Source organism: Peromyscus eremicus, chromosome 11 (genome assembly GCF_949786415.1).
Source record: "Peromyscus eremicus chromosome 11, PerEre_H2_v1, whole genome shotgun sequence".
Classification (NCBI taxonomy): domain Eukaryota; kingdom Metazoa; phylum Chordata; class Mammalia; order Rodentia; family Cricetidae; genus Peromyscus; species Peromyscus eremicus.
The window spans coordinates 74,673,661-74,701,244 of record NC_081427.1 but is presented as its reverse complement, the minus strand read 5'-3'; the positions used below and the strand labels follow the sequence as shown (position 1 = coordinate 74,701,244).

The window sequence follows — 27,584 nt, the reverse complement described above, 5'->3', positions numbered from 1 at the left end:
ATAAAACTGCCGGAATCTGAATGAATTTAGTGTCACACCAACATCGTGCTTCAGGATTTGCTGTTGTGCTATGGTTTATAAGATGTCATTATTGTGGGAAACTGGGTCAAGGGTAATTGAGATCTTGGCTATTTTTGAAGTTTTCCATGAGTCTGTAATTAAGATAAAGCTTGGAAATATGAATAGCTGCTTCACTGTCCTAATTAAATATGTGTAAGCTATTGATAGTTAGAATTAAATATAAACATGCCCCTGATTCACATCCCTTTTCCTAAGTCTTGGAAATCCATACACTTTTCTCTTTCAAATATTCTTCACAGAAAGCTAATAAAAGCACATGGTATCAGCGGTCAATTCTATGCTGAAAACCCAATCTACCCATTCACCTCTGGTGTTCTGTTCAGACTTCATTTCATTAGATTGTTTTCACTAGAGCCCTGCATGACATCTAACTCTAAGTATGCTCTTGAGAAATGTTAGCCAGTAAAGAATAAAGTACAATAGAGTACTATTTGGCTAGAAGTGGGTATGTATAGTGGAGAGTATTTACAGCCAGGTTAAGGGCTGAGAAAAGTGTGATAGTGGGGATCTTCTGATGATCTCTCTTCTACAGTTTCTATGAACAAGTTTCCATTGGCCACAGCCTCAAGCTTGCTGAAGACAACCACCAAGCTACTATTAAGTATAAAATGAGACTTTGTTTAATCCACCAATTTTTAACTCATCCACACTAACTCAATCAAATTGACCTGATATTTAGTTCTTTCTTTGTGTGGTGAGTGGGGGGCAATGATTTCCTGGGTGTGCAAAAACTGAAGAAATGCAGACAAACCAAAAACTTCACAGTTTTGCCTGATGTGACCTATTGATCTCAATTTGGGTGAAGCTCGATCTTGTCAGAAGTCTTTCCAAATTAATGGCTAGTGTGTGTGTGTGTGTGTGTGTGTGTGTGTGTGTGTGTGTGTTTGACATTATGTGATTTCTTTTAAATCACTCCCAACTGCCTTCAGAGGGAGCTTTGTGCTCAGGTGATTCATTAATTCCCGTGCCTCTATAGAACTGGGGACAAAACTCATTTTGTATTATAGAAGTTCCTAGTGTGGTTCATTTTTCGGCTCCTCACTCCTCCCCTCTGCCTCCAAACACATTCCTCTTCCTCCCACCTCCACAGATATTTCAGAAGGTTCTGTGAGAAGTTCTCAGAGGCCCCATTGTGTAGTAACAAAGAACTCTGGCAGTGTGTCAGGTTCTGTCCTTGCCTGCCGTCCTAAGTGGCAGGACATCCTTATCCTAGGCCTGCTACTTGCTAAACACTTGGAACCTAAGTCACAGCTCATCATGGAAGTCAGACCTATTGGGTGGATATGTGGGCAGGTGCTGAAGAACTTCTCTGGAAGACGTATGACTAATCTTACTGTAAACTGGGATGTGGGCATGGGGACAACTGGGGACAAATCTCACGGGTTTCCCTGTATTCCCAGTTACCCAGGAGGTGGGCCTGTGTTCCATACTTCTGTGAATGTCACAGGCTGTTTCTGCTAACTTCTTCTTTTCTTAGTTGAGGGGATCCAGAAGGCAATCATGGACCTTGTAGATGAGTTTAAAGATGAACTCCCTAACATTCTAAGATTATCACAGTCTAATCAGGTAATGTGATTTATAAGCTTCAAAAGGAAAACAAAATATGTGATTTTTTTTGTAGCATACAAATCATTAATGCTGAGATCTGTAAGGAAAGCTTAAGAAAATATAATTTTTCCTCGGAAAAATTAGTTTCAAATTTTATTTAGTGGGGGGGATCCCTTGGGTAGAAAGAGAGATAGGCCAGAAAGTGAATGAGATAGAGCAACTAAGATTAAAGATAATCACTGTGTCATTGGATTAGAAATCTGAAAGTCTTTCCTAGCAGAAACTGACAAGGTAGTTTGCTTAAGATTTGCTTAATGTAAAATTGGAAAAGTAGCTAGAAATACTTAGGTAAAATCTAAGGCAATTAAGTGAATACAAACACTTAACTGAGATAAACTAATCCTGAAAGGTACACTGTGAGTATGTGTGTGTTAATATGGAAAGAAAATACTGATGTCTACCACTTTAAACAAAATACATACCCACTGTGTTTTTAAAGTCTCTGTTTCATAAGAGATTTGAAGGAGATAAAATTTTGGAATTGGAGGCAGAGGGATAGAGGAAATTCTGAAGATGTTTATGGTATAGAAAAGGCGCCATCTTATCTAACCTAATTATTCCAAGATCGCCTTTGATGTACGATACAGTGTAAAGTTACATGACACTGTAAAAGACAGACCTGTGGCAATGTCACATATCAAGATTTCAGTCCAAACCAGAAACTAAACAAAAAGCACTCTGAGTAACACGGCAATCACGAAGTCTACGTGTTTCATTACAAAAGGTGTTGGGCTGTCTTAGTCATGCCTCAAGATGAACAGCGTCAAACACTTACTATCACCTCTCTATTGCTTGCAACTGGGGAGAAAGTTTTGTGGAGAAGATAAAGAGAATGTGATCCCTGTCTGTGGGTTGAATCTAATGAAACAGGTTGTAGTGGTATAGTTAATAGGTATTATTAATTTAACTCAGACCCAGAATATGAAGACCATTGGATGTCATTCAACAAAGAGGCTGATCTTTGTCTTAATTATAACACAAACACATGACAGAGAAAATTTTCCGGATGGAAATGACACCTAATTTTTACTTTGAAAATAGTTCTCAGGGCTAGGGGGACAGTTCAGTGGATAAGATCGTTTGCTCTACAAGCAAGAGTTTGCGTCCCCAATACTCACATAAAAACCAGGCATGTCTGCACGTACCCATAACTCTAGCATTGGAAGGTGGAGACATGTAGATCCTGGGATCTCACTGGCTAGTCAGCCTACCTGAAATGATGAGATTCAATGAAAGACCTGTCTCAAAATATAAGGTAGAAAATGATAAAAGAGGACACAGGAAGCCCTCCTCTGGCTTCCCCATGGACACATGCACATGAACTCAGATATGTGCATATGCCATACATACACACACACACACACACACACACACACACACACACACAGAAGAAAAAAGTAAAAGTATTTCTCTAGTGATAATATTTTCTTAATGGAGGCAGAGTTTCTAGTAAGATTGTGTTATAAATGGGTGCCAAGAACATTGGGAGTATAAAGAATGGGTGTACTATTCAGTATATTATAAAACTGACAATGTGAGATGACAAGACATGCAGTGGTTAAGGAAACATCTGCATTTCTTGAATGGCTGGAAGAATAATGACTATAAAAATATGTAGAGTTCTATGCTGACATAGATGTAAGAGTAAGATGGGATATAATAAAATTATTTTAATAGTCTCAATTCAAGGAACGTAACACATTGTGTTGAGCTGTAAATTGAAGCTACTCAGCTTATGATTCTGACTGCAGACTAACAAAGAAAATACACCTTCTCCATTTGGGGGTCTAGACTTGGAAAGAGAGTGATGTGAAGTGTGGTTCCCAGATGAGCAGTTGTTGGGCAGAGCACAGGTTGATCAGCTGAGCAAGACAGACTAAGGCTTGAAAACTCAGAGGGAAGACCAAATTCTGTAATCCCAGACCTTCAGTTTATAGTCTAGTTGCCTCCTCTCTTGGTTCCCCTGGACTTTGTATAAAGTATTTTGAAATGCTGAAGACTTCTCTTGGCCATATTCTGGAGTTCTACAGGTGTCCAGTGGACCTAGGATATATAAATGCTTAAAAGTGGATGGTAGTGCAATAATTATTGAAAAAGCCTTAAGGGGAGTCCTAGAGGCCAGAGACATGCTGGAAATATCCTGTTTCTTTTCCAAAATGTGCTTCCTCCATTGCCAAAATTAGAGACACTGAGATTTTGTTCAACTAAAAAAACTGTAATTTCTTTATAACCCCTTTCACCTATATCTATCTTCTGGTACTGTATCCAATACCATGGTTTATATTCAGATATATGGCTACTTTCTACCAAAAAGAGAGCTCTATCCTGTTCCCAACACCTTGAATTTATTTACTTAAGAGAATCGTAGGCCATTTAGGGAAGAACACCATGATAGCTTTTTGCCCATTTTGAAATCCATTGCTCTTTTTTCACCATTCACCTTGCTAACTTAGTTACACAAACCCATTCATGTGTGAGATGTACAAAGCAGAGACTGTGTGTAGAATGAGAGGAAACCTCATTAGAAAGTACTTACCCCTACTTACCTCAGTACTTACCCACCCCCCACAACCTCCTCGCTCTGATTTTGTCTGGATTTGACAAGAATGTTTTCAACTTTCACAAAACACTGTTGATTAAGTTCCACAAATATTTAAAAAGGAAAGGGAGAGAAGATGGTGGGTCAGGGAGGTAAAGCCACAATCTCCACAGGCCTTGTTTCCACTTTAATTTCAAACGGACTTCAATATCAACTGAGCCAATGTAAGATGTGATCACAGGTTTTAACTGGATCTCTCTGCTTTATTTGCTGTTGAAATAATGAAAATAAGCAAAGCTGTAAGAAGGGAACTGTTTAGATGGCTAATCCACTAACCTAGAGAAGAGATGATGTATCTTATTTCAATAGACTAGACTAGGGGTGGGGGGAGGGGACTGTTCTGGGACTATTCAAAGGAAGAATTGAATAAGTTTACTGACAGGCTGTTTTTGTAGGTGGAGGATAGGAAGTGCTGAGGTAATAGAAAAGTTAGTTCAGCGTTAGAACTGCTGACAACAGAAATGGGAAGGCCTGTGGGGGGCAGGAGCATGCGTTCAAATGAAGAAGGACGAATGGGGGAACCCAGAGCAGGGTTCCAGAACCATTTTACCGACTAAAGCAAAGCTTCCTTTGGTACGTGACCTTTGCGCCCCTGGGAGCTTGGGTGGACATTTACTTCCTGGCCTCTGGGAACTGCTCAGATGATGATGAGCAGTGTGCAAAGGAGCGTCCACAGCTACACTGGCAACCAGAGGCTTAGGCGAAGAGTCAAAGAGAAAACCAGCAGGACATCATGGAGTTCGCTTCATTTGGGGTCGTTATTTAAACCCACACACATGGTTTGATAAAACAAACAAACAAACAAACAAACAAACCAACAACACAGCATAGGCAGTAGATAAAGAAGAAAAAGCCTGGCAGCTGAGAATGAAGAAACTTCTTTTATTTCCTGTTAGAACTCGTTAGAAACTTGCTGAAAGTAATAGTGCTTTGAAATCATCGCAAACATCTCAGTCCACCTGAGGAATGTAGGCAGCCGCTCCTCCATGGCGTCAGTTTCTTCACAGAGTGCAGGAGAGAACACACCTGTGCACATGTGCACGCACACACACACACCTGCCCATGCACACACACACACACACACCTGCACACACACACCTGCGCATACACACACACCTGCACACACACACACCTGCGCATACACACACCTGCACACACACACACACCTACACACACACACCTGCACACACACACACCTGCACATACACACACACACCTGCACACACACACACCTGCACACACACACACACCTGCACACACACACACCTGCACATACACACACACCTGCACACACACACACCTGCACACGCACACCTGTGCATGCACACACACACCTGCACATGCACACACACATCTGTGCATGCACACACCTGCACACACACACCTACACACACACACCTGTGCATGCACACACACACACCTGCGCATGCACACACACATACACACACACACACACACACACACGTGCACCTTGGTTTGCTTTCTTTCTATCAGTTTCTTGCTGGGCAGGAAGCATCTTCTTGGGAAGGAGCCGGTTCCACGGTTTGTGGGAGGGAGGATGGAAGTGGTCCAGAGCATTGCGTGCTTGAAAGTAACAAGTCCCTGAAAATTATATGGGAAAGCGTTTGTTTGTTGGTTGATTTGTTTCTGTTCTGTTTTATTTTAAAGACAGCATTTTAAAAGGCATGTGAATTGTAACAACTAAGCTTAGGGTAAAACAAAGACCATAGTCGTGAAGACAGAGGGACAGCCAGGATTTCATGATGACAGCTAAATATGCCCTTGTTACAATACGGGCTTGCATGAAATAATATCGTTTTCAACCAATGTTCATGTTTTGATCAACCTAAATTATGTGAGCCCTGCATGAGATCTGAGGTGACCAAATTATCAATAATAATTAACCTTATTTTTATACAAAGACAAAAAAGCAAGAAAAAAATGTAGAAGGCGAGTTGGACAGATTGATTTGTCTGGTGGGATGAACCAGTTTGCTTGATACAAACAGATCTGCAAGCCACGGTCCAGTGAAGAACCTGGGCCTGATAGCACATGCCTGTAATCCCAGCACTCAGGAGGCCGAGGAGGGAGGGTCTGGACTTGGAGCCCAGGTAGAATTTGAGGCTAGTTTGGCTTAGACAACAAGACTGTGTCTCAGAACAATCAGAAGAAAGTCAAAGATCCTGTAGATTCATTTAGAAAATAAGAAGAGGAGTCTGCAGAAGTAACGTTATCATTTCACAGCTGCCAACATGGTAGATTCCCCAAACACTGATCACCTGAACAAGGAGACAAAGTTGACAAGGTGGAACTTCACATGCCCCGTGCCTGTTTGCCCTGGCAATGTGGCTGACTACTCATATAATTACAGCGAGGGAGAGCGTAGACAAACGGCAGTCACAAGTGAACAAACAGTGCCAAGTCCACCTGGAGGAAGAGCTGGGGAGGCCAGCATGGCAGTCACAGGGGACACGTGGCTGCTGGGCTTCAGCGCTGCAGGCACTGAACTTCTCTTGGCTGTCCTTCGACCACAACCAGGGGAGAAAACGGTATCAAGTGACAACCTTCGTGTTGTTTTGATCACTCTGCCTTTAGATTGCTTTCCTTGTGTGGCTTGGGAGGGTGACAGTTTCAGGAGTCCAGGTGGCACTATATACTGCTGCTGCCCCCTGAGAGACCGAGAAGCCCCCAGGGGCTACTGAACTTTTCAGAAAAGTTAACAGAACAAACTACATCAGGACACAAAATGGCAAAAATGCATCCTCACGGGTGGGCTAGAACAGCTTCTGGCTGTCTCCAGTGAAAAATGCTGAGCCGTAAGAAAAATACTAAAATCTGGTGATATATATTTACTTTTAAAATAAATATACAAAACTGAAATCTGGTGATGTATATTTACTTTTAAAGTAAATATACAAAATATTAGCTCTTAGGTGAAAACATGATGTTCACGGCAGACAAAAAAAAAAATAACCAATTAAATTTAACAGGTATTTTGTCTGTATATATTTAGGTTTAACAAAACATTACAGATTCCAAAGTTGCTAATCTGTAGCCAATGCCTCACTAATATTTTTTCCTAAGGATGGCCAGATGACCCCCAATTACTTAAATTAGTGATGAAACTCTGCCAGTCTGTTGACTGGAATGCAGCGTAACCACACTCTATGCGGTTTCTCTGCGGTAAACTACTCAGGAGAGCACAGAAGAAACCACACGCTACTGTTTTGCTGGAAATTACTAGAATTTCTGAAGTTTTGAGATGTATGGTTTTCTTAAGCTTCTTGACTGGCACATAGGACGTTTGTTTTAATTTCCTTTATATATACTCTAGCTCATGAATAAAACTCTTAAAGCAAACTTGTAAAAATATTTGTAATGGTTTTAAATCAGTACTACTGCTTGAATATTTCATATATTGAGTAATGTTTGGATAAGAATTATTGTTTACAGTGGAGCCTGGAGGTACAGGGCTGTAGTCCAGCCATGCAGGAGAATGAGGCGGTAGAATTGCAAGTCCAGGGCCTGATTGGGCTACAGGATGAGTTCACACACATCCTGTAGTGAGACCTTGTCGAAGAATAAAAAGGAAAAAGAGAGCTAAGACATAGCTCAGTGGTAAAGCATTTGCCTAGCATGTACAAGACCCTGGATTAAAAAAGGAAAGAGGAAAGGAAGGAAGGAGGGAAGGAGGGAGGGAAGGAGGGAAGGGAGGAAGGGAGGAAGGAAGGAAGGAAGGAAAGAAGGAAGGAAGGAAGGAAGGAAGGAAGGAAGGAAGGAAGGAAGGAAGGAAGGAAGGATCTTGTCTATTTTTTTAAAGTAGCCTCTAAAATCAAGGTAAAAATACCATAGACCACCAGGCATAGTAGCACATGCCTTTAATCTCAGCACTCAAGGTGAGTGGTGATGGGTAGATCTCTGTGAGTTCAAGGCCAACCTGGTCTACATAGAAAATTCAATACCAACCAGTGTGACACAGGAGAACACAGTGAGACCCTGTTTCAAAACACAAGAAAACAAAAAACCCATAAACCCAGAAAGAAATGAAACAATTATATCTTTTGATTAATTTAGTTCTTGATATTTATCCTAAGGAAAAATTAATGTGTTCAAATGAAAGCTTTAATTAGGGGTGTCAGTGAATTGTACAGGGTGTATTTATTGGGCTGAGTAAATTTAAGATGTCATGTACAGCGTAGTTGTATACTCAGTTTCTGCTACAAGTATATGCTATTAATGTATCAGAGAATCATATATCAGATTCTTCTCAAAGCTTATTTTTTTTTTTTTTTCAGAAAAAAGATCCAGTGCAGAAAACCTCCAAGGTCAGAATGGCTCTAGCTTTAGCCCAGATCAACCGAGGAACATTAATTCAAGGATTAAACAGCATATCCAGCTCTTCCAAATCAGTGGCCAAACTTCTGCAGCCACAGCTGGCGTATAGACTCTTAGAACTGAGGCACATCTCTCACCGGCTGCTGAGAGAGGTGAATGCGCCGAGTCAACCTCTGTACAGCATGCAGGCAAGTGGTGTTGCGTTTACATGAGCTGTAGAGCCTTTCTAAAGATTCATAACTGACCAAGTGTTGACAATGAATGACTGTTGAGTGCTCAGCCCTAAGTGGGATGTCTACATCACCATTTCAAGGCTCAGAGAACATTATGGAAGGGGTGGTGGTGTGAGGGCCAGAAGATTGGAAGAGATGCTGTGAAACTCCTTCTTCTAGACATAACATGGCTGCTCACCCCTGAGCTCACAGCAGCAGCGGCTCCCTGCACAAGGCTGAGCCCATTGATACCCCTTCACCAACAGGGAAGGATTCATAAGGTATAAGCTGTTAGTGAGAGGAGGGTGAGTCATTTTTCTCGAGTGATACAGGCACAGGTAAATTGCTCCAACCCTATGCTCATACAAATACCCCAATTAAAGTAGTGGGCTGCCCCTCCCCCCAAAAAGGCATGAAAGTAGGAGGGGGCTGGTTGGGGAAAAGGAGGTGTCAGAGAGAGAGAGAGAGAGAGAGAGAAGAGAAAAATGGGGATTATGATCAAAATACATCATATTGCACAGAATTTTGAAAGAATAAACAACATGTTAAAACTTTTTTAATTTAAAAATAAAACTATAGGGGCTGGAGAGATGGCTCAGAGGTTAAGAGCACTAGCTGCTCTTCCAGAGGTCCTGAGTTCAATTCCCAGCAACCACGTGGTGGCTCACAACCATCTGTAATGAGATCTAGTGCCCTCATCTGGCCTGCAGGGATACATGCACGCAGAACACTGTATATGTAATAAATAAATCTTAAAAAAAAAAAAATTAAAAAAAATAAATAAATAAAACTATAATGAATTTGAGGTCCTTCATGTAAAACAGATAAAGTTGGAAAAGAAGAATGAATGTAGAACAGTTTCTAGTTTAAATCTGGAGGGGTGGATAATGTGGACTTTTTCTACCTTATTATTTGAGCTGTATAAAACTTTCCATTTCAGACAGTTCAAGGAAAACATAAGCATGCAAATTGACTATTTGTGTCAAACCTAAGGGGAATTCTATAATGATTTTTCAAAGTGGTTGTGTTTTGCTCTGCCCTCCCAGAACATTGCTATGTTTCTAAACTAAACTTTGGTGTGCTAGTTGGGTGTATTCAGCAATAAAATCACTCAGGTATATCTACTAATATTTATGTGTATTTCTAATTATGTTTTCTGCATGGCTTCATGGAGCTTCTGTTATTTCTTGTTTTTTGTTTTGTTTTTGAGACAGGGTTTCTCTGTGTAGCTTTGTGCCTTTCCTGGAACTCACTTGGTAGCCCAGGCTGGCCTCGAACTCACAGACATCTCCCTGGCTCTGCTTCCCCAGTACTGGGATTAAAGGCATGAGCCACCAACGCCCAGCTCCTCTGTTATTTCTTGTTAAGGGAAGTAACTACTAAAACTTTTCAGGCCTGATTTTTTTTTAAACTATGACACAGAACTATGGATATTTCAATCTGGATTAGAGTCAAACATCTGAACTTGTTCTGTAGGAGACTCAGGGTCTTTCACGACCAGCATCTCAACCTCAGGGGCATTGGCTTGAACCCCTTGGCTGAGAGGAGAGGAAACCATGTTCAAACTGGGTTAAACCGAAAGAGAAGACTTTTAGTTCATACAAACAGCCCAGCATTAAGATTCCAGACACGTGCATAGATAATGAAGCAATGTCCTACCTCTTTTTCTTGCGAGTCTTCATTTTGTTCTATATCCATTCTACTTTTAGACTATCTAATATGACTTGTAACTGTTTGGGGGGTCTCCATCCTCTGAAGATCAAGTAATTACAACAGAAAATCAAGTCCTGAGCCTGTGTTCCTTGGGTTCACTTTGTGGAGGATGGTGTACACCCAGTGCTTGCCTTTAAATCAGGGAAGTGGGCTGCATCGGTTGTCCTGAGAAGGTTCCCTGATTCATCCCCAGAGTTGGGGTTGGAGCCCTGTGCAGACCATATGGCCTGAAAGTAGAGTGGGGAGAGCAGGTCCTCAAGAAGGGTGGATGCTAGATGGCCAGAATCAACAAACATTCCATCATGGAGCAGTCTATTATTAATTAAAGGCTTTTACATTAAAAAAAATCCAATTCTTTAATTATGTATCACCTGAGAACAGAATTTATGAAAGGTTTTCTTGTGATGCTTAATATCTAAGAATATAAAAAAGTTCTGCGTTTGCTAACCAATGGATTCTTAAATATTCTGAGCCTTGTTTCTTATCTTTATAACATTGAAGAATAGCTGAATATTATCTTAATTCCCTCTGAAATGTCCTTTGAAAGCTAATGCTCTGCCTTACCATTCCTTCTCTGAATTTTGTCAAAACCGTAGGCTTGAAAAGGGATTTATTTATTTTTTAATCTATGAGTGTTTTGCCTGCATGTATGTCTGTGTATCATGTGTGTACCCGGTGTCCATGAAGGCCAGAAGAGGTCATCAGATGCTCTGAAACTGGAGTTACAAACAATTGTGGTCCTGGGACACCACAGTGACCGTTACAGCTGCCATGTAGGTGCTGGGATTCAAACCCAGGTCCTTTGGAAGAGCAGCCACTGTACTTACTCAACAGCTGAGCCACCTTTCCAGTCCCCAAACCATAGTATTTATAGAGGTGTAAAAAGTCCTCTGAAGAATATATCTGAAGTATTTCCTACCAATCGTTTTATCATATTTGTTGTGATTTTTTTCTGGTTTTTCTACTAAATCAAAGCTGCAAAGGAGCTGACATTTTACATTGTGTTTAAGCCAACAGGTTTCCCTGCTGTAGAGCCGAGTGCCTCATGCTCGTGGGCACACGTGTGGGCACAAACACACACACACACAGAGGGAGAGGGAAAGAATACACACACACACACACACACACACACACACACACACACACACACACACACACGGGGAGAGAGAGCACGCATGCACAGAGAACACACACACACAGAGTGTACAGAGAGAGAGACAGAGACAGAGAGAGAGAACGAGCTCATGTCAGGGACATAGATTGTTATTCACAGAAGAAGTATCAGCCAGAGCAATGTCCTGTTGTTTCCCTACTTTTCACTCAATCAGATGCCACAGTGAGGGCTCTTTGTTAATTGTGCATATTTAATGTTGTACCAGGAGAGAGGAACCTTGAAATGAAGAAACAGAGCCTTTTTCAGGGACATTGAAACACCTGCCCAGCTTCTCTTCTAAGGGGGTGGGGTGTCCATTACCCTGGAATGTGTCTGCAGAAGAAAAAGGAGAGGGTATTATCTTGGGTGCCCCTGACATATCTAGGGGATTCATCTCTAGTACTCTCCACAGGAATGCACTTGCTGTAGCTCCTAAAGCTATTTGATATTCAAACATGTCCCTTGCTCAGAAGAAACAGTTTGTGCAGGAATATGAGAAATCCATGGAGAATAATCTCCCTGTACTCATAAAAAGTTAGTGGCATAAAAATTTTGTCTTTGCATTCCAGCTAACGTGTGTGTGCATGTGTGCGTGTGTGTGCGCGTGTGTGTGCGTGCATGTGTGTATGCATGTGTGTGTGCGCGCGCATGAGCGTGTGTGCACATGTGTGTATCCACTAATGAGAACAACAAAAACAAAGCAAAAAAAAATCCCCCCCCCAAAAAAAACCCACAATGTATTTGCCTTTTGCCTTGTCTGACAATGCAGTTCTGAGATCCATATCTAGCTCATCTGCACTAACTCACTCTAGAAACGCGTTTTGGGGCTGAGTGACTGGTCCAAGGCTAACCTGCTGCCACTGTCTTCTTTGACATTGATTTACAGTCAGCACACAGAAAAGATCTCTCCTTCTGGGGTCTGTCTAATGATGTAACTTTAAGTTTACCAGTGAAGTAGTTCAAAACACAGAAGTAATTTAGCAGAAGTCCCACACGACCATAAGTGAGTCCTAATGCGTTTCATATCGCCTGCAGAATGCCCTTCATAAAAAGAAACACATCCTAGCCCCGTCTCCATTTTTCTCACAGAGGTGATCACTGTGAAGCTGAAGTGAACATCTCTCTCTATTTTTATATTTTTATTATATTTGGATATGCCTACTTATGTAGTATTATTATGTATGCTTAACATTCATATAGATTACATTACACTGTACTTATCCTTCTGAAAATTCTGGTTTTTAGCAAACATCATTGATAAATGTAGCTAGAGTTTACTTTAGCTCCTCTCTGGTAGTCCAGGAAGAAAAGACAATCTAGAGTTTGCTATTGGGAGGATGAACAATTTAATTTCCAATTCTTCTATTAACAAACAGTGGTTTGGTTAACATGCTCATAGACATCTCCCTGTCCAAATGCATGAGACTTTGGGTATATCTCTGAGGGATCTTCTTTCTTCAGCTCTTACTAACTCAAATTGTACTTTAGGAAGGGTGAGCTTTCCTGAGAAAATTTTTAAAATGTCAAGAATATGACAATAACTGATTCAATTCTTGGAAATATTAGAAATATTTCTTCAAATATTCTTTGTCAGTTTCTACAAACTTTTTCTGACATGCCTATTAAGTATATTTTGATTTTGTTGTGTGTATGGGTTTTTTCCTTTTATATAATGTTGAGAACAGAAGGTAGGACCTTGTGCATGTCAGCAAGCACCTTGTCACTGAGTTACATCCCTGCCCTCTCATTAGATCTCTACATGTGTCTATCTTCCTCATGTACCCCATCTCCACTTCTTTCCACACAGGGTCTTTTTAGGCATGTCTAGCTGGCCTGGGACTCAAACTCACAGAGATTCACCTGCTTCAGCCTCCCAAGTTCTGGGATTAATGTTGTGTACCATCATGCCTGGCTCTTTATCTCACATCTTGATTATGTCCAAAATGTTCTTCTACCTATTATTATCTTAAACTTAAGACATTGATTCCTTTTGTGTGCATGTGAGTGTGTGTGAGAGAGGTTATGTGTATAGAGAGGTGGCTGTGCATGTATAGAGGCCAAAGGTTGACGTCAGGAATCTTCCTCCATTGCTCTCCACAGTATTATTTGAGACAGGGTCTCTCACCAAGCCTGCTGTGAGCCCCAGGATCCTCTTGTGTCTGCTTCCAGCACTGGCATTACAAGTGTGTGCCACCAAGGCTGACCTTTTTGAAAATGTGGATGCTAAGAATCCAAAGTCCGGGCTTCATGCTTGTGCGGCAAGCATGTCACTGAACGAGCCTTCCTAGCTTGCCCAAAGTTAACGGTTTGAGACCTATGGGTCTTTCCCTAAGGAAGTTGGTTCTTTCCCCTTGCAAGTCTTGGAGAGTTTTCTCCCTTTAATTATTTTCCAATTTTCTTGAACATATTTGTGTGTGCATGGTCTTTCAAATGATTATTCTTTAAAGTATTAAGAGCTACTAAGTTATCAAACTATGATGGTTTGTATTGAATACTCATAGGAGTTAACTTCCTGTTGTATATTGTATTTAACTGGAACTTCCCCAGTAGAGTTTCATCTCAGTAAACCCTCTATACTTGGTGGCAGAGCTTTCCTGGAGGAATTTGGCTTGTGCTCCAGGGGTATATGGACAATCTGCAACCAACCTTCAAGCGTTCTCAGTTCAGGCTTTTCTGTACTACCCTGGGAATTTCAGACCCTTTCTGAGGCATGATCCCAAAGAGAAAATTCCAGTGTCAGGTGGGGAGCAGCTTCCTTCCTTCCTGTTGTGGTGGTTACAGTTGTTTATCACTTTCAGAAACTGCAGCTGCAAATCTTCCTACCCTCCACCGCATGTCCATCCACGCCTCATATGCAGTCATGTATTAACATTCATCTGGTGGTCCAGTAGGGCCAGAGAGCCTGAGATAGAAGCTCACATACTTGCTTCTCTGTTACTTCTTTCTTTGTTCTCGGCACAAGGATTTATCTTTCTTTTTTGTAGACTTAGCCTTACATGAAGTTTTGAGTGTTTGATTCTAAATGGAATTCTCAGTGGCTTTGTGTAAATGTTTACACACTAGCTCAGCCTGACATGTTACTGGAGCCAGTTTTCTTTCTACCCTACTTACCATCTTCTTTTACAATTTAATATAAGCTGTCTAAATTTCTTTTGGGAAGTAAGTGAAGTATAATTTAACCTTTTAATGAACTCAGCAAATATTTATTGGAATCTGATATATAAAACCAATAATTTAGGTACCAGGTGTATTTTATCCTTTTTCCACAGACTATGGAGCTAATAGGTAAATATGCAGAGACTGTCAGTCAAGTGTAGCAAGTGCATGACCAAAGGATGCAAAGTAGACTGTAGAAGCATTCAGAAGAGGCATGCAACTCAGATGGCCCCTGTAAACTGTCTAGAAAATTCAGTATTCTAAGTGAGACCGGAAGGCAGAAGAACAATCCAGATGAGGTTGCAGGAAAATCATTAGAGGAAATGAAGAGTCTGTAATGAAGGTACCTACGTAAGAGAGAGCACGGCCTTTTAGGGAAACAATAGTATGTGCTTGGGGTGAGCAGACAGAAGAGAATCTCGGGGTCAGGTTTCAGGATATTTGAGCATTAGGGGTGAGGAAAACACTGCAGTGACATACAGCGATTAATGGAGAGGAGGATTGTCTCTGAGAGGAAACTGTTTGTAGGGAGGAAGAAAACAACAGGCCAAATCTGAAGGTGCAGTGAGGGCACAGATAGAAGTATGAATGTGAGCACATCAGTCCAGGGAGCCCAGAAGGGATGTATGAGATGTGACGCATAGGAAGGCCGGGGTTGCTCTGTGGATTGAGTGTATCCATGGTGCTGGAGTGTGTTGAGTGGTAAGAGTGGTAAGAGAGAAGATATGTTCATTCTTAATAATCCACAGTAGATTTTCCCAGATGCTTCCAGGTGAAGCTCTGTGGTGGAGAATTTCAAGGGGATGACAGCTGGAATTAATGTTCAAAGGAATATGCTGTGTGAACGCCTAGAGGATATCACTTTATGTAAACATGGCTGTGGGAAAGTAGGTTGCCTAGTAACCAATCTGAAGTTATGTTTCATGGTCCCAAGATCTTTTACAAGTGACCTGTTTGGTCTCTGATCTGAGAGTGATGAATGATAGATGCATCCTTTTCTACCTGGAAAAGTTTAATTGGTTCTATCTAAGTTATCTTAGTAATATGGAATACAATGAAGCAGATTAATTCCCTGTAAAACATGGACATAGAAGAGCATTTTCATTAGGACATGGACGATACAGCTAGACTGATGTTTGAGCCCTGTGGTACAGAGAGGTCTAAGACGAAATCTACAGTAATAGTTTCCTGAAGGTGAGCAGAGAAAAGATGCTGACCCACAGCCCCTAAGACAGTCTACTCCTGGGTCTTTTGAAAGGCTGCTTAGATCTGGGCCCTTTAAAATATGTACAAAAATTGAGCTGCCTAGAGACCCAATTTACATACATTACCTAAAGAATTTTCAGTGGTCAGTCTGAGTTGAGCACAGAGGTCGAGGTTTAGCCTCTCCGTTGTCCATCTTGTTAAAAACTCCTTTTGCACCTGACTGTACAGATGGACTGTCATGTTACTCCCCAAACTCTTCCAGGTTCTGCAGAGCCGAGACTGCAGTGATAGGAGAGTAGCTAACGATGCTAAGCCTCAGGAATGGAAAACCCTGAGTGGAGAATTCCCTGGAGGTCTCCGACATCCCTAGCACCAGTACTTCAGAGTGGTGCATCTGCCCCGCCTGTGAGCAGCTGCTCTTGCTGCAGTGACCTAGATAGTCAGCTTAGATGCTGACTTCAGCCAAGGCACGTCAGCTCCAGACAGAGCTGTGGATTCTGGAAGGCCAGTCAACGTGGGGCCACAGAACTGAAAGATCTTCTTGGGTTGAGAGGAGATGACTGTTTCTATTGTGCATAGGAGGTACAGAGCAGTATGTGGGCAAAACCTGAGTGAATCTCAGCCCCTACGCTGTCTGGATATTTCATTCAAGCCCACTGAACTCATGCCCTCTTTTCAGGCTGAAGTAAGAAGTTTTCTAAAAACACCCCTCCCCACACCTTCCCCATACTTTTCAGAGTGTACTCCAGTTAAGAATTTAAAGTGCACATTTATAAATATCAGGAGTTCTGTGGGTTCTTGATGGGCCTGCCCCAGGACTATCCAGCAGGTATGATTCGGACCCAGGAAAAGATACTTTCCAAAAAGAGTTTCTCAAAGATATACTGCTCCAAGTTGGCTAAAAGGTGAGGGCATCTGTCCTCCACTGGACCATCTGAATAAAAGCTTTCTCAGGAATAATGCTCCAAAGATGCTGGCCAACGCTTTCTGTACTGTGGAGTGCTAGGGTCCTTCTTATAAGTGTGGTGAGGTACTATGCAAATAAATGCATGCCCATGCAGCTCTTTCTGTACTGTGGAGTGCTAGGTCCTTCTTATAAGTGTGGTAAGATACTATGCAAAGGCATGCACATGCAGCTCTTTCTGTACTGTGGAGTGCTCGGGTCCTTTTTATAAGTGTGGTAAGGTACTACGCAAAGGCATGCACATGCAGCTTTTGCCAACTTATAGGAAACCCTTTCTTCCTGGGCCTGCCTGTTAGCAGCGCCAGCACACCTTAATTTGTCCATTAGTCACAGAGAGAGGGCTTTGTCCCTGATTTTTCTCCTGCCCTCAGCAAGGTGATTTTGAGCAACATGAAATCAGGCCTGGTAACTCTCCACCTTGCAGTTATGTATAATTAGATCTTTGTTTTCTCAGCTGTGCAAATGTGGCTTTCTTGTGATTTATGTCATTATTAGTGAAAAGAAAATGAACAGAGATGCTTCTCTATGAGATGAGACAGTCAATTAATTATGTGAAAGGAGTTGAAAGGTTGAAATTTGTTCATGTCTCAAACTGTATATATTGTGCATATTAATGTAACCAAACTAAAAAATGTTGACATAGCATTGATACTGTAATTTAATTCAAATATGTAAATAAATGAAATTAATAAATTTAAGATGAAATATTTCAGATAGATCAAGGAAATGTAAATAAAGACTCCTATTTTTCCAAACATCTCCTGCTTATTATTTTAGTTTTTCTGTACGCTACTCCTGCTAAACGACAGAAACTAAGCAAGGTGGTTTATAATGTAAAAAGCAGGTAGCGCACGTGTCTTAGTCAGTGTTCTGTTGCTTGTGCAGAGACACCATGACCAAGGCAACTCTTTTTTTTTGGTTTTTCGAGACAGGGTTTCTCTGTGTAGCTTTGCGCCTTTCCTGGAACTCACTTGGTAGCCCAGGCTGGCCTCGAACTCACAGAGATCCACCTGGCTCTGCCTCCTGAGTGCTGGGATTAAAGGCGTGCGCCACCACCGCCCGGCTACCAAGGCAACTCTTATAAAGGAAAGCATTTCATTGGTGCTTGCTCACAGTTTCAGGGGCTTAGTCCACCATCATCATGGCAGGAAGCGTGGCGGCAGGCAGGCAGGCATGGTGCTGGGGAAGGAGCTGACTTAAGATCTGATCTGCAGGCTAAGAGAGAGAAACTGGGCCTGGCACGGACTTCTGAAACCTCAAAGCCCACCCCCAGTGACACACCTACTCCAACAAGGCCACACCTCTAGAGACTCCTTCTCAAATAGTGCTACTCCCTGAAGCTAAGCATCAAATATATGAACCTATGGAGGCTATTCTTATTCAAACAACCACAGCATGTGAGCCACAAAACTAAAAAACTGCTACTTGCTAGTAGCCACATAAATTTTGGAGGAAATATATTTCCTATGGGGATGATTTGTTATAGAAATTGAAAGCAGTAAGATATTGAAAACAGCAATCCTTAGGCAATACACAAAATTAATTACAAATGTAACAGGTATCATCCACATAATTTTGAAACTAATCATTTTAATTGCCTTTAGTGAGAGAATAAATCCAGGGAAATGTGTAGTGAAACAAAGTATGATTTCTTACACAGACACCTCTTTTATTTTGTTACATGTGACTTCCTACTCATCCCATACAGACCTTCCACTATGTACACACGAGTCTTTTTCCTCTGCAAAGAGGCATCTTGTTGGAGTATATCTGCTTTTCTTTCTCCTGCTCTTTGCCTGCATGCTTGTCTGCTGTAGCCATAAGCCAGATTCAAAGGCATGCTGCCATTCCCATGCTCTGGGAAGAAAGAAAATGCAACCTTTGATTCGTTTCCCATAGACACTTTAAGAAAGCCAGAAACTTGAAGACATTTTCCACGTTGACTTACAGGGACAGCAGTCCAAATGAGAGGAAATATATTTCCTATGGGGATGATTTAATACAGAAATAGAAAGTATTTATTGAAACCAGGAAGAAAGTAGTACCTATTCCTATGTGAGAGTTGGTGTGGCCTAAAGAAAGACCCAGACAGTTCACATTACACTCCCTCACTCTTAGCTAAGAGGCCTTCTTGGACGCTTCTTTGTTTCTGCATTCCATAAGTCCCTTTCTGAGAGCCAAGGAAATACCGGGGGCCAGTTTTGTTCTTCATTCAGAAGTGGCAGCAGTCAGCCAAAACGAAGCATGCAGGATACTGAGCACAGCTGCAGCCCAGACATTTCACTAGCACAATACCCTGTGCTTTTTCAACTTAACTTGGACAATACTTAAGAGTCTAATTTCTCTGAACCTGTGTTCCTACTTCACAGATTTCTTAAAGATTAAAATAATGCTAGTAACGCTATTATGAGAGACGCTGGCATATACGGAGTATTCTGTAAATGTTAATGACACACAGTTGTATTATTCAAACAAAAGCTATTTCAATTTTGGTATATATCTGTCCATTTTTTTCTACAAAAAGCTAGTTGTATTTTTTATACATGAAAGATGGATAGAATTCTTAAATTTTAATAAAAATATAGACAAGTGTGCAAATCATTAAAAGTGTAACTCAATGCATTTTCATAAATTGAACATTCTTTATGGTAGCCAAACCCTGAAAATCTCATGCCTTCTTCAGCACTGATCTCTCTCCTGTGAGGAAGGCATCTGTTTTCTTGACTTCCACCAGTGGAGATTAGTTTGACTCACTTTTCTTTAGAGTTTAATCATTTGCTGTGCATACAGTATTAACCTCGTTCTTTCTCATATGCCATGAGCTACTAATGTCCATCACATCACTTCATGCTGTGTACAGGCATTCCGTTAAGTACTTTAACATTTTCTTGTCTTCCTAACAAAACCTTGACATAAACGTGAGCTGGCTCCATTTGTCCCTTCCCCCTCTGACGAGCAGAGCACTAGCAGCAGCACAGCCCACTGGTCAGACCAGGGGGCAAGCCTTGGCAGTGACTCCTCACTCAAGTCTAACTTTACTATTAGCAGCTGTCACCCTAAGAGGTCCTTCTGTCTCTTTTTCCTTGGCTCTTTGTGGGACAGTGACAATAAAATGCCACCTCATGGGGTTGCTTTAAGGATAAAATTGAGTGTTTATAAAGCACATATTTGGCATTATTGCTGTTTTATTTAAGCTAGGGTCATTCTGTCTTCAAGTCTGGTCTCAGTAACTGTGACAATCATCCCATGCTATCCTGTCAGCTTACAAAGGAGTAAGTAGCACAACACCTGTAACATAATGAAGGGTTTGTTAAAATACACTTCAGAAGCACACTCTTAATGATTGCAGAATATGTTATGGGTTAAATATCATTTCTCTAACCATTCTGCTATTATTGATTATTTTGGCTTTTTTTTTTTTTGATAGTGTAAATAACCTTTGCAAAATGAGCTCTTGTTATGCTGCCCAGGCTAACCTCAAACTGCTGTGCTGAAGGAATCCTCCTGTCTCAGCTCCCTCTCCCCGGACACCCCCCAAAGCTGAAACATATGCTCCTAAGTGTGGGTAAATTTTTTATTGTGTTTTGGTGATGCTAGGGAATCACTCAGAACTGGTGCATGCTAGGCAAGCACGCTCCCACTGAGCTGAAGCTCCAGCCTGAGCGTTATAAATCATTTTCAAGGGCCATGCGCACACTGTTCTCTCTAGCATGCATGCACTATCTACTGTGCATTTCTATGACTTTATTAGTTATAGCCCTTTCATTTGGACAGTCACTGAAGCTGCTGCATGGCTTGGAGCTACTTCAGAGGAGCATGGCTAACCGCCACTTCACTGCTGGAGGGAAGGAAACTTTTTTTTCCTAAGGCCCTCATTTCACAGCCTGTTCAAAGCAAAAGAGGTACCCTGTAGGAATAACCCTCTTAAACTGAATATGTTACACTGATATGTTTAAGGCAACAACACCTGTTACCAGAAACTAGAAACATGTGAGAGGCAAATTCATTATTAGCATAAACCCTTCAGAGCAGCAGGCAGGGTATGAGCCGGAAGCCTTGCCTGAAGCTTAATGATCATCTAAGGTCAAGGCTGGCTGCAGCAGTCCCATGATTAACATTTCCAAGCAGGTCATTAATCTCCAGGAAATGCTTAGCATGTTGATTGCTGTTTGCTTAATTAAGGTTGTGAATAATTTAGTAAAGAATGATTACATAAATTTGGACAAAGGAAAGACTTTTTCTAATACTCAGGGGAGCACCTTCTAGCCAGCACATTTCACAGCTGTAAACATTGAAATATTTCAGATTTTAGAAATGGAAATTTCAGACTTGTGTATATTTGCCACTGGTATTTATTAGTAAAAGGATGTGTCTTCTTGCTAACGGGAGAGGCAGGAAATAATATATTTTCACAGGGTGAGAAGCCCAGATAGTTAAAATAGAGATGAATTTCTTTAGATAAAAATTTTAAATTCTCATAATAATATTGTAAAATGGAATTGTAAACATTGAAAATTGAAATGTTTTATTTTAATAAACTTTGTTTGTTGTTGTTGCAGGTCAGAAGGGGTTCTCTGTTTGAAATAATTTCCTTTCCAGCAAAGACTGCCTTAACTAGCATAATGTATGCTTCCTATGCAGCACTAATTTATTTGGTAAGTTAACTGCTAGATTCTAGAAACAACTATTTTATTTCATGCAGTGTTGAAAACAGCACTGCATATACTATGCCATCTGGTATTATTGTTACCAGTCAAGGCACACTACTGGCTATGCAAAATAATTTCATATTAGTTGTTTGCTTTTCTGACAAGCCGAATTAACTCCCCAAAGCCCAATTTGCTTATATAAAATTATTTTACTTCTCTAAAGTTAATTACTATTTAAAGAAATTTAACCAAATTTAGTAAATTTGATAAAATTTAGTCAAAACAGACTAGCTTTTGCTTTGAAATATCTTGCTGTCTAGTTGTAGACATTGCCTCATGATGGCTTTAATTCAGTATTCCATTATTTGGGGTCTATGACTTTGAAGAACACAGTTACTACATTTTGATTACAAGTGCTATGCATGACAAAAATATAAAAGATAGTATCAGTTATACGAGTTTCTACCCATTAATAAATATCCATATGTTTTATTAAAAACACAATACAAGAAAGGCCCTATCTTGATGAATTATCACAAAATCTATTGGTCTATTTCAACTCACCATGATGTAAAACATTACCAACTACTACTACAACAGCATCATTCTTGCCTCTCCTCCATATAAGTGACTGACATTTTGACTTGTAGGGGATTCAGCTTTTTAGATTGAATGTACATTGAATCATAGCATACACTTTCATATCTTCTGCTGCAGCTCAGCATTGTCAATATGAGATTCATTACTTATTATAGTTGAATCTATTCCTGTCCATTGCTGTATAGTGTTTTAGTGACTGACATTCCTTTTCCTACTCAACTGCTGATGGACATTTTAGATTGTTCCTAGTTTGAACTTTTATAGTTGCCATACATATCTTTGTACATGTCCTTTGTTGAAATTGCTAGGTTATAAGCTATGCAAGCATTTATCACTAATAGATGTTGCAAAAAGAGCTTCTGAAATGGTTTTTAACAATTAAAACCCATCCTAGAAGAACGTAACAGTCCTATAGGTCATCAGTGGTGCTTGATACTGACAATATTTTCTATTTTAGCCATTTTTGAAAGTGGGTATTATAATACTGATTTTAGTTTACATGTTCTTGATTATTAATGAGATTGATTACCATTACATAAGTTAACTGGATATCTCATCTGTGAATTGTTAAAATCTCCAATTCTAAAGCAATGGAGACAACTAGCCTTTAGCTGAAACCTCTGAGACCTTGAGCCAAAGTCAAGCTTTCCTTCTTTAAAATGATTTCTTTCCGTTACTTAGTTCAGTGATGAAAAGCTGCTTAGCTTAGCTCCTTCCAATAGATAGTGATCTTTCCTGTCTCCTTTGACCATTTTGGCTTAATGTAAATATAGATTCACCTGCTTGGTTTCCTATTTAATTTTTTTAGAGTATAATTTTCTGCTTTTTCACTTTCAGTCTTTGTATGACTTTGTTACTGATGTGAGTTTCTTGCAGGCATTTTTTGGGTCTTGTTTGTAATCCAATCAGCCAGTTTGGAAATTTGTGTGCATATGTATGTGTAGACATATGCATATGTGCAGAGTATCACTATTTACCTTGTCTTTTGAGACAGGGTAGCTCACTGAACCTAGCCTCATTAGTTCAGCTAGGCTGACCTGCAATACACGGCAGGGATTCATTTGTCCCTCCTCACTCCCCACCAACCAGTGCTCATGTCCTACTGTATCCTGGCATGCCTAGCTTCTATGTACATCTAAGGGACCCAAACTTCATTTCCACTTGGTTGTAGATTCTTCTTGCATTGGGAACACATGGGAAGTTTTCTGCTGTTATTTCACAGAATAAGCTTCTGTGTCTTTTATTGCTTGGCTCTTTCATCAATACTGATTATTCATAAACTTAGCCTTCTAATCATGCTCCCAATTATCATTTATAATGTTCATAACTTATTTTTTCTGATTTACTACTATCTGAATGTACTAATTTGTTCACTCTGTCTTCAGTCTCTGATATTATGCCTTCCAGTTGACCTTGTCTATTGGCAAGACTTAAGTGAGTTTTCCATTTTCTAGTTTGTTTGGTTCCTTTTCTGAGTTTCATCTTATTGCCTATATTAGTTTGCTTATTTCATTCTGTTGTTTATTTGTATTCTACTCAAACTTAGTCATCATTTTGAAAAACAATCTTTTGAATTCTTTGGCATTCATATGCCTCATTATCTTTGGATTCACATATGAACTTTTAGAGTAGTCATGTTGCCTTGTTTTATTCATAGTTCTTGCATTTCTACATTTAAATTTTCACATCTATTAGACTAGACATCTATTCTAGGGTTATGTGAGGGTCTTAGTAAGGAGCCTTGTCTTTTCTTCTTTCTTGGTTTTTTGAGACAGGGTTTCTCTGTGTAGCCCCAGCTGTCCTGGAACTTGCTCTGTAGTCCAGGCTGGCCTCAAACTCACAGAGATCTACCTGCCTCTGTCTCCTGAGTGCTGAGATTAAAGGCATGTGCCATCACTGCCTGGTTAGAAGCCTTTCCTTGACAGTTCTGTATGAAGCATCACTTAAAGGGATGAAAATAATCACAGTAACAACAGGAAAACAAACCTTCTGGACACAGAAACAGCAGACAAATAAGAAACAAAACAGCAATGCCACCGCCAATAACAATAGGAAAGAAAGAGGCAAAAATGATATAGAATAAACTAAAGAGCTAAAAGTAGCAAGACAGAAATTTAAAAATCCAGCTAAAATGAAAAGTAAAATTAGACACAAGCAAGAAAAAAAAATGTAAAGAAAGGAACACTAAAAACTTCCTCCTAGCTGAGGTCCATGGATTGCATAAGTTTCTTTCTTCATCCTCTAATACAGTAGTCTGCCAAATGTAAATGGTGGGGAAGTGGGGATAGTGGGACAAAGATGAGGCCTGTGGTCATTGCTTTTTCCACAAAACAGACTAGTGCTGCACACAGGTTGAGCTTTGCTCTGCCCTGCCCTGCCATGCATCTTCTACTTGACTTGGTCAATGATAGGTCTGTGGCAGAGCAGTATCACCTCATAGGCTTTCTGCATGTTAAGGAGCCATGATAGCCCCAGCCGTGACCACAGGGCTAAGTGGGCACACCTCTCTTGAAGTTTGGTTCCACATGAATCAAAACAATCTTTGATAGTGGAATGCCTTCTTACTCCAGATGCCCAAGCAAATGTCCAAGTCAAAGTGTGTCTTTGGATGTTCCATAGAGAATGGGAAGCAGACTACTGACCTCTGACCGGTGATAGAAGGGGAGAGGGAACCCTGTGGGGATGTAAACTATCTACTGAACTTTCTGCTGACCTACCTACTGACCGCGTCCCTGCAGTAAGCCACGGGTGTTCTGCTCCCCACAGAGAAAGGTGCCACTGACCACTCCCCCACCCCCAGCTTGCGCTTCCTGCTGCTTAAACTTTTCAAGGACTGGCGGAGCCGCCCATCTCCTTGGCTGTTGTACCTTGTCAGTGCTGTGGAATCCTCAGGGCCTCTGAATTTTGACCTTTCTGTGGAGTCTGAAATCCAGAGTAGCTTAGTCCTTAACAGTGTGTCCTTTCACAGTGGATCCTGGCAAACTCTGAGAAAGAGTGAGCAATGAGTGACCTTCAGAACAAATCACAGCACTGGACAAGTAAGGCTTGCATGAACTACATACGGGTTTCGCCAATGTTAAGACAGTCTGGTGGTAACACTGGGATTCTGTGCACTCTGACTTACTGGGTATTCCGGCATGCACAACAGCCCCTCAGCCCCACTGGGGGCCAAGAGTGGCGTTTCCAGTTTGTTCTGTGCCTTTCTCCAAGTTCTGCTTGCTGTTCTCTCTCTCTGTTCCCCTTCACTGCTGTCCCATAGCTTTCACTTTCTGTCGCTGTACTGACTCTTGTCACTTGCAGAGTCATGCGAAGGACACTTCTCTCCCACCATCTTGCTACAGAAGGTTCAGAGCAGTCCTTGTGAGGGTAGATCCAGCTCTGGCTTTCTTGAAAGGATAGAGCAAAAGGTTTGAGGCCTCAGGATGCTCCCCTGCCTCTGTCTTGCTTGCCCCTCACTATAAAATACAACACACATGCTTCCTTTACTCTCTTGAATTTTGACCCTACCTTTTCCACCTCTTGTTTGCTGGGATTACAGGTTCTCACAACTATGCCTGGTTTAAGCATTGCTTGAAACTAAACCTAAGGCTTTCGTGCACAATAGGCAAGAACCCTATTAACTGAGCTGAATTATATTCTCAGCTCTCCTTGTTCAATCTAGAATCAGCTAGTCAATTTATGCACATGCACACTCATGCGCAAATGCACACACACGCACACGTGCACACGCACTTGTTTGGATTTTAATTTGGACTGCATTAAGTTTATAGATTGTGGGAAAAGCTTAATACAATTGTATGTTGCAATATGATAAAAGTTAACAAAATGTATAAGAACTATGATAAAAACATAAAAATTAAGAGAACTTTAAGAAGGCCAAAGTAAACAGAGGATGTGCCCTGTTTAGAGACTAGCAGAACTCACTCTGTCAGTTATAAAGACATGTTATGAATCTCCTGTGATTCACAGAGCAAAACTGGTCCAAGAATAGGCATAGCAGCTAGACAGAAAGAGTTACAAACAGACCTACATACAAAGAAACTTAGGACAATACAAGAAGGATTTTCCTGATAAGTAAGGGTAGATCAACTGAGTACCATTGGCTAAGTATTTTTCTCTTACGTCATACCAATTCCACGTAGATTATAAATCTATAAGTGAAAAGCAAAATAATTCAGCTTCTAGAATATAATAGATAAGAATGTTCTCATGACCTTGGGTATAGGTCGTGATTTTTTTAAACAGAAAAAAAACCCACACAATATAAAGGAAAGCATTAATAAGCTAAACTATGAGAATTAAGAAACTGTACTTTAAAAGTCTGCTATCAACATGAAAAGATAAGTCATAGGAGGAATTAATGAAATTTGCACATATGAAATCAAACAAGAATATCCTGGGATATATTTTTAAAGACAAATCACTAACTTCGAGAGTTAGACATGTCTCAGAAAAACAAAAGGCACATGAGGCAGAAAAGGCAAGACAGAGGAAGCAGGTGGAAGAAGCTGCTCATTTAATGATGGAAGAAGCAGGGGAGGAGAGGGATACAGAGCAAGATATAACCCCTAAACTGTACCTCCAATGAAATATTTACTGTAGGTAGTACCCAGGAACTAAAATTACCAAAATAGGTCCATCACCTGGGGACAAGTCTGTGGGGAACGCTTCACATTCAAACCACAAGAGGAACAATCCACTGAGTTGACATAATGGCCATAAATATGTATACAATGAAAGCTGGGTCACTCAATCTTACAAATAAATACTACACAACATACAAGGAGAGACAAGACTGCAATACAATAGTGGGTGACTTCAGTATCCCTTCTCACCAACATGACACAAATATCAACAAAGAAACAGTTAAATACACTAGAGGTCAATGGAGTTAACAAATGTCTACACAATATTCCATACAACAGTAGTAAAATACACATGCTTTTTTAAATCAACACATAACACACTATTTTTCAAAACATATTTGAGCCATTAATACAAGTTTTACAAATATAAAAAATGAGAAAGGAAGAAGAGGGAGGGAAAGGAAGACTATAGGCCAATGTAATCTTTGATAACCCTTGATTAATTAGATGCAAAAATCCTTAATAGGCTACTTGAAAACTGAACTCAGAAATATATATTAAAAACATCATCCAACATGATTAAGTCAATTTCATTTCAGAGTTGCTAGGGTGGTTCTGTATTTGTAAACGAATACATTTAATGAAGTATATGAACAGAAGTAAGACAAAAATGGCATGATCATATCAATGAAACCTTTGAGATGAAATTGTATCATTTGGAA

At 40.5% G+C, this 27,584-nt stretch overlaps 1 protein-coding gene across 3 annotated transcripts in view; it reads left to right on the top strand.

Annotated features, from left to right (window-relative positions):
• Positions 1-1,229: 1,229 nt before the first annotated feature.
• Positions 1,230-27,584, top strand: part of Spata9 (spermatogenesis associated 9) — a 27,508-nt gene continuing 1,153 nt past the window's right edge. Inside the window, exons 1-4 of one of the 3 annotated variants that reach the window (XM_059276588.1) lie at positions 1,232-1,399; positions 1,559-1,647; positions 8,584-8,811; positions 21,587-21,682. In XM_059276588.1, coding sequence (XP_059132571.1) covers positions 1,339-1,399; positions 1,559-1,647; positions 8,584-8,811; positions 21,587-21,682 — 474 coding nt within the window. In that variant the 5' untranslated portion in view covers positions 1,232-1,338. Of the gene's footprint in view, positions 1,400-1,558; positions 1,648-8,583; positions 8,812-21,586; positions 21,683-27,584 lie in introns of all 3 variants that reach the window. The other 2 variants (XM_059276589.1, XM_059276590.1) reach the window with 2 other exon arrangements.